At 36.6% G+C, this 13,130-nt stretch overlaps 1 protein-coding gene across 2 annotated transcripts in view; it reads right to left on the bottom strand.

Annotated features, from left to right (window-relative positions):
• The window catches only part of CALN1 (calneuron 1), a 139,401-nt gene extending 128,267 nt beyond the window's left edge, over window positions 1-11,134 (bottom strand). The window contains exon 1 of one of the 2 annotated variants that reach the window (XM_072415952.1): window positions 10,586-11,134. Coding sequence is in view for 1 of the 2 variants with exons in the window: in XM_072415943.1 (XP_072272044.1) it covers window positions 10,195-10,280 (86 nt within the window). In the remaining variant the exon portion in view is untranslated. Of the gene's footprint in view, window positions 1-10,194; window positions 10,357-10,585 lie in introns of those variants that run through there. The other variant, XM_072415943.1, reaches the window with a different exon arrangement.
• Between the last annotated feature and the right edge of the window lie 1,996 nt (window positions 11,135-13,130).

The following is a 13,130-nucleotide window of genomic DNA, read 5'->3' on the forward strand; positions in this document are numbered from 1 at the left end:
TGTCTTCATTGGGTCATTTCGTTTCACCTCCTGTTCTGGTGGCCAAAGGTAAATATCCCCTATAGGTTCAAAAAGGAATAAAAAAATCCTAACGATTTTAGCTGTTTACCACCAAAAGTTTGGTCTACAGCTCAACTTTAACAGTGCCCTTGCAAGTAACCCATCAAGGTTGAAAGACAGAATTGTGAATTGTGAACATCTTTTGAATTTCCTTCTAATTACAAATTCATAGTAAATTTAGCAACTTTTTTTTCAATCTGATTTTTAGACATTCGCATGACCTTTAAAATAATTGTGAAGTACATCCACATGTGAGTATCTGCTGAATACATCCAAAAAAAAGAGGTACTCTCACCTTTCCCAACAATTTTGTGGTGATATTCTGTTGATTTTGAAACCTTTTATTATGTTTTTTATTGTTAATCGTAAAAAAAATGAAAACGGTCTCAACCACCTAGGGTACATGTTACAATGAAAGCTGGTATCCAGCTGGTAACTACTGACAATACCCTTTTCTTCTGACTGCTTTTATAAATTGGTTCTGGTTGTGTGAGCTAAGTGCAGCTCAGAAAGGTGTTTCACATATGTAGACTCATGTATGGCAAAATAATGGAACCAGTTTCTTGGAAGGTTCACAACAAATGATCTTCATTCAGAGAATACCATAAAAAATGTGAAGAAAAAGATCACATTGCATCTATCTAATATTTACTGTGCAAACAACTACAGTAAATGCATTACACATTAGATATACACTACATATTGAGGAAGCTCTAAACTTCAGAGATGTGAATGTTTTCTCCCCTCTATGCTGTATAAGTATTTTATGATTTCATGGTTTGTACATTTTAATTATTTTTTACTTTATTTTTAATTATTTACCTGTATAATATTATTTCACAATAGGTGAAATAGGCCTATTGTACTTTGTTTTAATGATTTATCAAAACATATGATTTGTAGTACATTCTAAAAAGCTTACATGAGCCATAGACTTTTTTGTATGACAATAAATAAATATCAAAGTCAATGTTCCCCCAAATTGTCTATATTGCCAACTGAAAGATGGTAACAGCAAATGTTTTCTGCTGGCATGTAATAGGTAAAAAAACAGTGTGGTGTAAAATATATAACTCCACAATTAGTCCTTCTTAGGATAAACCCAAGAACCCATGTAGTTTTACAGCTTACCAATGGTAGCTGTATGACTTTTTTTCTCAGTCTCAAAACATTTTCAATAAGTACACAAAATCCTGTTGATTGTACTAGAAATGTATTGTTCTTATACCTTCCTGTGAGCTAATCCAGAGACAAAAAACAATGTTAACCTATTTGTATAAACCACTAATCCATCATCCCCAAAGTAAAAGAAATGAACAAAGGTAGACATATTTGAATTTCATGGTGGCATCCATGGCTCCCTCTAAAGATAGAGTAGAATGAGTATTCATACCCAGTAAAGCACGGGAAGATATTGGTGTGTTATTTGTAGGATGGCAACGAAAAATAACATTAAAAATCCAATGAAGCTACCACCTCTAAGCCACATCTCAAAACAAGGGTCAGGGACTATATTTTCATATAAGTGTATATCATTTAAATAATTTTAAATGCATTTTACCAGTATAGCTTTCTATTGTAAAGATGTAAAGTTTCTAATTAGCCAATGAACTCATCTTATAAATCGGACAACCAGAACAATTTTGTCTGTGACTACTTTGCTTTAAAATCAGTGTCGATGAGAGCTATGTTATATCAGAATCCTGCTAATCACTGACAGCAGTAATATGAGTGACATACAGTAACCAGAGTGAGTGACTTCATGGAACCTATAAACAAGTTATTTTCTGAAATGATGCTGTAAAATAACCATATAACTGTGAATAGTACTTTGCTGAATGTTTCTTTTATATTTTTAACAGACCTAAGCCATAACCTATAGGAAAAACAAATTCACAACCAGTGGTAAAAATAAAGAAACTAAATAACTCCAGACACAAAATGTAATAACCAGTGAGACTGGTCTGCTCACTGAACACTTTTAAAATGACCTTCAAATGTCATCCTTAGAAAAAAAAAAAAGGAACAAAAAGTAGAAACCTTTAATGATTTTGAATAAACTAGTAGGGATGAGCTCTGATTCGGAATCAAGTCACAGTGAATTAAATTAAATAGGAAAAGAAGATTACTTTGAACATATAACCTAAAGTAAAGCAGCTGGATGTAATGAACTATATCAGCGTGTTGGAAACTATTAGTTATTGCACACATATCCAGGCTTACTTAGAAAAGCAATGAGCAGTTTTCATAGTATTCATATTTCATCCATCTGACTTCTGTTAGCTAAAATATAACTGGCTGCATATCAGTATTGATTGTTTCACTGCCCTATTTTATCAGCCTGTTGTGTGTGTGTGTGTGTGTGTGTCTTTTTACACAATAATATAGATTTAAAGCCCTATTCCGTATTGGGCAATAAAGAAGAACTGGTTCCCCCTGCAGACAGGTAAAATAAAAAACATCTCCACCAGCTACTGTATTCATCTCCCTCACCTATGTCCTACAGATGTACCCACACAGAAATCCAGCACCATTTCCCTTCCAGGTTCAACAAAGTGCAGTGCCATTTACCCCATGTCCTATGAGCCCAGGGCCCAGGCCATCAAAGCTAGCCCCTCTATCCCGGGCTCACGTGGAAGTGCAGAAGGGTGTTTCATGGTATTACCGTTGTCAAACGCAAATGGGTTTTTTACAAGCCTATTTATGGTCATGTAGTTCTGGTCTAAGATAAGAAACTGGGAAGCAATGCCAGAAACCCATTATGGCTTCCACTTGTATTAAGAAAACCAGAGCTCTTGGCAGAGGATTAAACACAACAGGTAAAAGGTGAACTCTCATACCTGTCCATGTGAATTCATGGTGAGCCTGTGAAAAGGTCCAGGCAACCCTGCCCGACATCTCAACATGGTGGCTTGTCACAATTCCGGTATTTCAGGTCCCTACTACTTGCTAAATGACCAAGTATCAAGTAGACCGATGAACTTATTCCTTTGCTTTCTTTTCCTGAAAGCATGTTTACAGTGTCAGACTGACAGCACTGTTTTAATCAATACAGCCATTAACCCGGCAAACAGCAACTGATTAAAATATCTGTCATTATGAATAATTACTTAGCCCCTAAAGTTTCTGCTTGTTAATTTATTTGTAACAGGGCTGTATTTAAACATCATGCTACTAGCATGAACACTATTTGCACATTAAGGTTATGATCACACTTGCAGTGAAGTTGGCTTGTGTTTATCGTTTCCCCATGCCTGGGAACTGCTGCCTTTGGGTTCAATGCTGCCCAATGTGCACATGTTGATTCTTTTTAATGCTGGTTCTGTGAGTGAGCGGTGGCAAGGTGGTAATTGTGGAGGTCCATGTGGGATTGCTTGATCATAAAGCAGGTCCAAACCTCCTCTTACGGCTGCTATTTACTATACAGTCCAAAGGAAAGACAATTCCATGATTTTGACTTTTCAGCATCTCTATACAAATTCTCCAATAGCCAAATAGACATAGGAAGCCAGGAGAGGAAAACAAATAGGAAAACATTATCAAATTTGTAGCTTTGGTGCAGTCCATCCCCAATAAACTGCCCTACAAACATTGGCTTATAAGAGACAGTATGATAAATACAACCTTTATCCTTTACAACAAAGGCTGAAACTGAGACTGAAAGCAAAGGGCAAGCAAAAAATCAATGACTGTTACATGTAACCAACTACATCATTTTATCACCTATAGAAGGTGACAAAATTCATATTGATCCAGCAGAGCAATATAATGAATATGTTCATTAATATTTATAGAACATTGCCATTCACATATATCATTACATATCACAGACCTAAAAGCCATATCAGAACTGAAATACAATTATAATTGTGGTGTTTACGCTTCTGTCTATACATAGCAAACCATTAAAGGAGATATACACCTTTCAGTATCTGGCAGCTTGCTACAATAAATATTTTAGTTTTAATTACTGCTGTATATATGAAATATATTAGGGAGCACATTTGTCCTGATTCTATGGTGATTCTACACGATGTTAGACATGTTCATTTGGTTTTGGTGTATGCCCTTTTTGTTATACATAGAAATATAAAACACATGCTAGATAAAGTCTACTTCCCGAACATTAACAAAGACATTGTATTACACCCACCACAGCCGTATGTTTAGGCTGGGTGTGATTGATGAAGTGGGAGACAACCTGCATGCATATACACTAAAGTCCTACATGGTCTTAAAACTCATTATGGAAATGCATACTATAACTAAGGATTTTGCTGACAGTTGGCCCAGTTGCTTCCTTTACAAAGTGTAACCAATACAAAACAGTCTGCACAAGCAGTAGATGAATTGCATTTTGGGTCTCTTGCCCTTTGACAGTTTATTGAGGTTATGTAGAAAAGCAAATCGACATGGGCATCTGGGCCTTGTGTCTGACATAATGGCTGATATTATTAAACAATGCTACCAGGTACAGGAAAACAAACACATTGTGATGGAACATTCAGTTATCTAAAAGGAATTCTGAGAATTGCAAAAGTAAAGTTGCCTTGCCATAAAACAAGGCTAATGCTTTTTCAGATTCTTCCTGGCCATCACCTGGAGACAGGGCCCTAAGCAACAACCCACAAGGGTCCTATTAAACCCCACCACTGGTCTGCATGTATGTATATACTCCACTGCAAATGTTTCACCTACAAACTTTGACAACAAAATTGATGAACAAAGTGTAATTGATTAAAGCTGAACTTCAGGAAAAAAACTTTCAATAAATGTAATTCTAAATAGCCATGAAGGATATAAATCTATGTTGTGCACACTAAATACCTTTTCAAACCTCTAAAGGAGCAACATTGTCATCAAAGGCTGTTTGCTAATTATCTCCTTAAGGTAGTGGAAGGTATTCTGTCATTTACATAATTAAAGTAAGTAAGGCTCTCGTGGTAGGGATGATAAGAACCCTATAAAGCTGCGTACACACTTCCAATAATTATCGTTGGAAAAGAATGACCGATCAGCCGAAAATCGTTCACAAAAAAAAGTGACCAACGAATGACCAATGACGCAGACGAACAAGGACTACATGTCAATCCCTGCATCGTTTGAACGATCAAATCCAGTGTGTGTACACTTATAGTGGCTTATATTTAACGATCGTATCGTTACAGCATGTACAGAATTGTGCAAAATACGATCGTTCAAATATAATTGTGCATAATCGTTGATTGGTCGTAATCGTACGTTTTCTAACGATAATTGTTACAAGTGTGTACCTAGCTAAGGCTTTCAGTGCAGCTAATTCACTGAGTTGTCAGCTCATATCCGGAAGTTACCAGCTCTAGTAGTATCTATAAACTAATATATTTTTGTACTTACCACAACTATTTTAAAGGAGACCAAAAGGGAGCAAACAAAAGAAGTTCATTGCTACAGTTTACTTTAAATTTCAATGTGTGTTTACCAGTGTAATTGCAAGCAGTAGTGCGTGTATTAGTTTTCATTTTGCAAAGACCTTTTTCAGGAAGTACAAAAAATACCTTGTTGCTCTTTCTAGAACTGCAGTGTTTGCTTTGTAGTCAAGATCAGGAGAAACACCGATGGCTCTATTTGTTTAACAGGAAATCAGGCGTTCCCTCATGGGAATCTTCCAGGTCCATGTGTTTTAATGGCAGTTATTAATGTTTTAGGCAATGTCAGATTTACTGTTTTACAAACAGACCCACTAGTGAATGCTTCTGCATTGATGGATATGCACTCCAGGACAGAAAGTGTGATAGTGGAAAGATAACCAGATGAAAATACTGGGAGCAAAATGAGAAATATCCCCACATCTAAGAAATGGTAAGATGCAATATTTTTAATTTTGGTATTCGTACACCTGTGCCTCTCCCACTACAACCATCAAAATCTCACTTTGGCTTAATGATGAATAAAATGAACCAGTATTCTTGCTCCTCACTCCCCTGGCAGCCAGTACTTTTCTCTGATCTCTAGAATGTATATGGGCCCTTGGCTTACCTTTTTCACATAAAATTAGTCCTTGCATTAGGTGGGGGTGGGGGATGACCACAAGGTGAGTCTTTAGATATAGCTGGGGTTCAGCTTTAAAAATGTTAGCTACTGGTTGGGAAACAACTGCTTCTCATGCAATTGTCTATGATCCTAGCAAAAAAAAGGTGTTTAAATATCTGAGGCCTCAAACCAGTGGGTTCATACAGTTCACAAAACAAGTACATTATCATCTCTGCGTTTTTCAAGTGCTACAATAGTGCAGTGCATTCTGAATGCATTACCAATTTTCCCTGTAAAAGAGGTGCTTTGCTGGAAACCAGAATACAAATAGAGGATGCAAGCATTTTAACACATCACAATATTAGACATATACAGTATTTGCCAAGTCTTCCAATGTCACATAGAATACCAATTCATGGACACAGAAGTTTAACCATATAGGAAATTCACCTAGAAATGATATAAGTGAAGTGGATACAGCTTACTGAGTTATAAAAATGTAAGTGTTCAAAAATAAACCCCATGGAGCTCCTGGAAGGACACTGGAGGTCATTTCACACTGACAATACATAAGTTACAGTCAGGGATATAGAATTGTTCTTTTCTAAAGATGAAATCATTTCTACTAGATGAAATGGGTGCCTAAGTATGTGGGTTGTAATCATTTAGTCATACATGTGTAGTTATAGTAATGACTATTCATGTGTAATTACCTCTCATCTCTCTCTCTCTTATATATATATATATATATATATATATATATATATCTCAAGTGTACATTTAAGTTTTAAATTCAGAACAATGCAATGGAACTGGCTTATGAAACCTAAAGCAGAGTAAAAACAAATAATGAATGCCATATACCATAAGAAAATGATTCATACTACATTGTGAAGTGCTTAAAGCTGCCATTTATTGTGCTTTGCCTTCCCTTGTTTCTGATTTACCCGCCTATTACCATGATCTTAATATGTTTAAATAAATTCTTTCTGTTTTCATTGCATACATTATTTTATGTATAACAACCACATCATCAGATCTCTGTGTTTTTCTTTGCATTTCAGGCAGACCAAGGCCATATGAAGGGGCAGCAAGGTGCTGTACGTAGCTTCCTGAATACATAACAACACTGTGCCCTATGCAGAATGTCCTAGGTATTTCCTACATTTGATGCTAAGCATCGATAACTGAAGGAACCGCCATTTAAGGAATGAATGAATTAAAGGCAAGTCAAGGATAGTAATGCACACTTTGCAATCAAAGCAAACAAGTTAACTACAGGAGAGGAGCCTGCACAACTGCACATGACAGAAGGCACCGCTACAGTTTAGCTTTAAAGGTATATCAAATACACAGTTGGCATATAGGCATAGGGGTCTTTCTGTCCAGCCGAATCTCCTGCCAACAGAACAGTTGATCTGAATTTTTTAACTGCACAGATCAGTTCACCTCCCACCCTCTAACTGGACAGAGAAGGATCAATGGCAATGCAATCATAACTCTGCATTCTCCTTCTATCAGCAGGTTCCTTGCACTGCATCCCATCTAAATAATCCCAAATACTGCAGCCTTCACTTCCAGTCAGAGAAATGAAGAGAAGCAAGTGAAATTCCAGTGTTTATTTGAGCTTCATTTAAAATAATATTAATAAATACATAACTAGGTTTTCTTTACATCTGCCCAGAGCTCAGCCACTGAGTAATGCTGGGGTGGTGTATAATAGTTTTAATTAACTCTCTGTTAGATATTTCCATTTAAAAATAGCATTCAGCTTTTAAGAGTAACTGTCAATGTCATCCAGACATGACGCATTCAACCTGAAGTCTTCAATATCCAAGGTTTCAAGGATTCTTAAGTCTTTGTCTGCCTCACCAAGAAACCTGTGTTTTTTTTTGAAGAGCTACATCACTATTCTCCGATCAAAGTTTTCATCATGAAAAAGCTGCATCTTAATCAGTATGCCACTGTGCCCAAATGTAATGACTCATCTTTGGCTCCTAGCAGAAGCAACACGGAGCATGAGTAACAGCACTGATGCCTCAATAGATTGGCACTGAGATATGTAGTTTTTATACCTACAGGAAGCAAGTTGGAACTTGGCCTGGGTCAGCAGCTACTGGAAATTATTATCATCTGAAAACAGCTTTTGCCTGGATGCATGCTGCAACAATCCCACTGTCATGCCGGAGACCCCTTACAATGAGAATTCAAATAAACCTGTGGTGTCAGTATATGTAGTGTAAAATACTGAATAGATCTTTCCTTGGCTGATTCTTCACCTTCCTAAACAGAAAAAAAAACAGCACAGCTACTAACAGACAAACCTTTTGTAGAGCAACAGCTTACTAAATGAAATACACCCGTAAGTTGTTCCAGCACCAAACATTGCTAAACTAGTAAATGAACAGAAAACTTAATAAATATTACCAATGCCTTCATGGCAGCCAGATCACTACCTATTATTTCTAAGTAAAAAGATGTTGCACCATGAAACATACTATTTTTAGTACAAGCCCTGCTTACTACTACTATGTAGTTGTGTTGGTATGTTTTTTATGAATCACTTGAACTAGCTGGTTATTGTAAGCCTAGGACAGAATGGGATAACTGGTGAACTAGCAGGGGGCACATAGATGTTGCCTTCCAGCCCTTGCTCCTGGGTTTAAATCAATCCAATGACATTATTTGTATGAGTGTGTTTGCATGTTCTCCTAATTCATTGTCAGCCTTCCAGTGTTTTTTTTTTCCTTCCAACATTCCAAAATTTAATAGGTTAATTGGTTTCTTGTCAAAATTGGCCCATCAGCTCGTGTGTTATTTTGGGGGGACGTTAAATTCCAAGTTCTTGGCGCAAGGAATGATTCCAAGTTCCTAGTCAAGGTTTTAAAATTTTGCAACATAGTAGTAGTACATTTGGGATTTGTTGGCAAAATGTTCCAACTTGCTGGAGAATAGTTATGTTTTAAGAAAACAATGAAAAAAATCACTAGAGAAGCTGAATGCTCTAGCCTCGCTGTGTAACTGGTACATATGCTTGTTAATTGTTTTAGTTAGGTGATTGGACCTATTGGTAAACCAAGTTTACAATTTAATGTAACCCATTGTTGATTATTTAAAAAAAAATGATGATGATTTAAAATGTACGAATAAAATTATGATTGCATTATATTAGTGTCTGGGCATTTTGACAACTTAACGACTTAAGCTAATTACTATATTCTATTTGATGATACATTTAGCAAATATATATCGCTGGTTGGCACTAGAAAGCTGATGATTTTCTTCATTTATTGAAATAGGATATTAACCATGGCTCATTTCACACCATTACTGTATATATACCTCAACTGCTGAACATGAGTCCTTCCAGCCATACTGCTTAGCACATGTACATTTACTCAGAGACCATCCAACTCTAGCACAGGATGTGAGCGGAGTTTAATCACCACAATTTGCACACAAACAGCTCTGCATCACAGGGTTTGTCAGGATTCAACAAATGAGGCACCACCTGCCTGGGTAACATACCTGATAACATCACAAAGAGATGGCACTGTCCATTCATCCATGCCTTGTCGGACATGTACACAGTACCAAAGCTGAAAACACTGCAGCCCATTAACCCTTTTTTTTCTTATGCATGCCAAATATGGGTTAAATTGTCAACAGAGATCTTGCCACTAATTAAATGTTTCAGTTGGATATTGCTCTTGGGGGGCAGTTCTAATAAACTGTCAAACAACCCTCCAGACCCATAGTCCATCAACAGACTGTCACTTTATATAGGAAATGTGCTGATCCCTCCATATTCCTCTGACTACAGCATTAAGACAATGAATGAATTTTGCAGAAAAATAAAAACATGCTACCCTCAAGAAGCCCCCCATTCATCAATGTCTGCTGCATGACTGGGCTAAGCCTTTATTATGTGACATCTGAGATAACAGAAAAGAAAAATGAAAATCAATTTAGACTTCCTAAATCCTGGAGTGTAACATACTTCCCAGGCTTCCCATAGGGTTCAGCCTTCAATGCACCTAATGAGTAGCTGGATGAAGAGCAGATTGGTCCCTCTAGCAATCTGGGGTGGAAAAGAGGAGCAAGTAATACTAAAATGCTTACAGTTTTTCCAGTCCATGATTAGAGGCTGCTGCTTGAGACACAGAGTCTGAAGCCTGCTCCATAACCACACTGATGAACAGGTCCATACTTGAATATTCTGCAGCTTGTAGAGAGGTAAATTATGAAATCTAAATTTCTAGACACTTCTAACAACCTATCTACTGGAAGCCAAAAAACACATTTCCTAATTAAAAAGAAAAAAAAACACTACATAGGCTCTCAGTGCAGCACAGTGTAGCTGCTTGCTTCCACTATGACAACAGGTTAGAGAAAATCATAGGATGGAGATGTGAGCCTGGAACACTTGAATAGCACCTCATTGTTAACCCTGTGCTGGAGCAGCATGGCTTATCATGAAGGTAAATCACATGCATCATGAAGGATGTCTTACCTGTCTGTGTTCTGCTACTTGATTAATCCTAATGGTTGCTTGGAAATTAGGAGCTGGTGGTCCAGGTCAGTGTCCTTTGCCCTTGATTGAAAGAAGTATGTGATGAGGGGTGTGCATTCAGTTCAGACAAGGTACCTGTCACAGGAAACCTTGCTGCCCATTACCTGGAGATAAGCTTTGTCCTGTGTGCAATGCTTGTATCATACAAGTGTCCTGATCAATCATGAGCTGTATACCAAGGCGCACCAATGCTCCATCCATCCAAGGGTCCTGATGGCAAACTAGGAGTCCCTCTTGCTGTACACTCCATTCCACAATTGCATGCTCCTGTGGATGAACCTGCACAGATCAGGCATTGTCTAGGGCTGGCATGGAGGGACACCAGAGCTGGAGATCGCTGGCCACAGGAGCGGGCAATTCAAAGAGAAGTATTGAGGAATATGAATGGGAAGATGCCAGGAGGGGATGGTCAGGGAAGCTCCACACAGGCTCCAGCTCTCATACAGTACAAGGCTGACTTACTGCATGTGTGTGCTGCACAGGGAACTGAACAGTGTGCACATCACACAACTGTTTTAGGGGCGGAGGAGGAGGAGCAGGAGCTTCATCTGCCTCCACTACACTGCAGGGAACCCACAGGTTACTTTAACCCCTCACCATTAGCAGAAAACACTGATGATGACAAATCTTTTACACATCATGATACACTACGTTTACTTCATTTTAACCAATTTGTATTACAACAGACAAGAGGGGCCCAATAACTCATCACACGGACTCAATCAGATGATGATTTGTGGCATTTGTCATAGAAAAGGATTTTTTTCTGTAAGAATAATGGCAGATATTTTAATGTCTGGCAAGTAAATAATAAGTACCATGTCATCCTAAAGCCTAATGTGCAATATACTAAACCATAGCCATGTATTATAAAATGTATTGTTTTATTATAAGTGCATAGTATTAAAAACAAACAATGCATTCTCATCTATCAATATGTTTCCTCTTATAACACATTTATAAAACAGGGAATCAAACATTTAAATAATAATAATACCTAAAATAAAAACAGGTTACTCAGATAAATAAAATATACAAATACATCATCACTTCTCATAATTGAAATGTGCATCACATCACTGTTTTATTATATATTCATAGTACTAAAAACAAACAATGCATTTTCATCTATCAATCTGTTTCATCCTATAACACATAGGGTTTTTTTTATAAAACAGTGAATTAAACATTTAAATAATAATACCTAAAAAAAACACTCAGAAATATAAATAAAATATACAAATACATAATCACATCTCATAAATGAAATGTGCATCACAACATCACTGAGCTCAAAACACTAACAGTCCTTCTGTGAATCAAAGCAAAATACATAATGTGAACTTATACATAATGTGAACTATACTTAGATAAATTAGTGTAGAGCCTCCCACATTACAAGTTCAGTAAATTACAACTGCCCATCCCAGTGAAAATATATATTTTTAGAAGATAGACAAAGGTAAAGAGACTTTCACAGCAGTATATATATATATTTATATAGATATATATACTGCCGTAAAAGTCTTTTACCTTTGTCTATCGTCTAGAAAAGTACATGATATATCAAAAAAAGTGCAAGATTGTCCAAGTGATAATAATAGTAATACATCTATATAAACAGGAATCTTTTTTCTTCCTTATGGAGTGAAACCATATGGAAACTTCCACAAAAGTGACTGATTTATCTGCAAACTAAGTGCCAGCTTTCACCATGTATACCAATCTTCATCATGTGCGTTCTAGGTGGTGTCACTTAGATGATTCAAAGCTTAATTAAGGAACTGAATTTAAAGTCCTATTTTGCTAATTAACATTACTTTTATTTATTTGTATATTTGTTGTGATCATTTGATAATTTCTGCAGTTTAAAAGTTTATTTGACTGTTTTTATGACTCTACGTTGATTAATGTATTACAACTTGATAAGCTGTACTATGGCTTGATTTTATTAAAGTATAGGTCTATAATTATTATATACTGTATATATATATTAGGAGAGTTTGCATCAGAATTTGGATGGCTAAAGTCAGCAGAGCAGCATGGTTGAATGACATCCTTGAAGGAGGGTGGGAGTAATTGGTTACTTTGGTAGAAGTTGGTTGTATCATATTTTAAATAAAGGTTTAAAACTATACAAGTCTCTTTTTGTATTGAGATGTAATATACCAAAATCCACATTTTTGAACAAACTGCAGTCTTATTCAAAGTCTTCTCCCAAGTAGAGAAACTAAAGACCCTGAAGGAGTAATGGGTACCTCATAATTCAAAGCCTATAGGACTTTCTTGTTGATAGAAAGTTATTGTAATCTGGAGAGTACATATATTGCCTGCAGGGTTCACAGGTGGAGTGGAATTGCACTAGTACTTAGTAAGAATAGAAATCAATCACTTTGGTGGTCACCCTATGAAGAAAAACAAGTGTACTAGTTGCACTAGTTGCACTTATTTTGCACATGTATGTTTGCACATATATATGCACATG

The sequence above is a fragment of the Pyxicephalus adspersus genome, chromosome 1 (assembly GCF_032062135.1).
Source record: "Pyxicephalus adspersus chromosome 1, UCB_Pads_2.0, whole genome shotgun sequence".
NCBI lineage: Eukaryota > Metazoa > Chordata > Amphibia > Anura > Pyxicephalidae > Pyxicephalus > Pyxicephalus adspersus.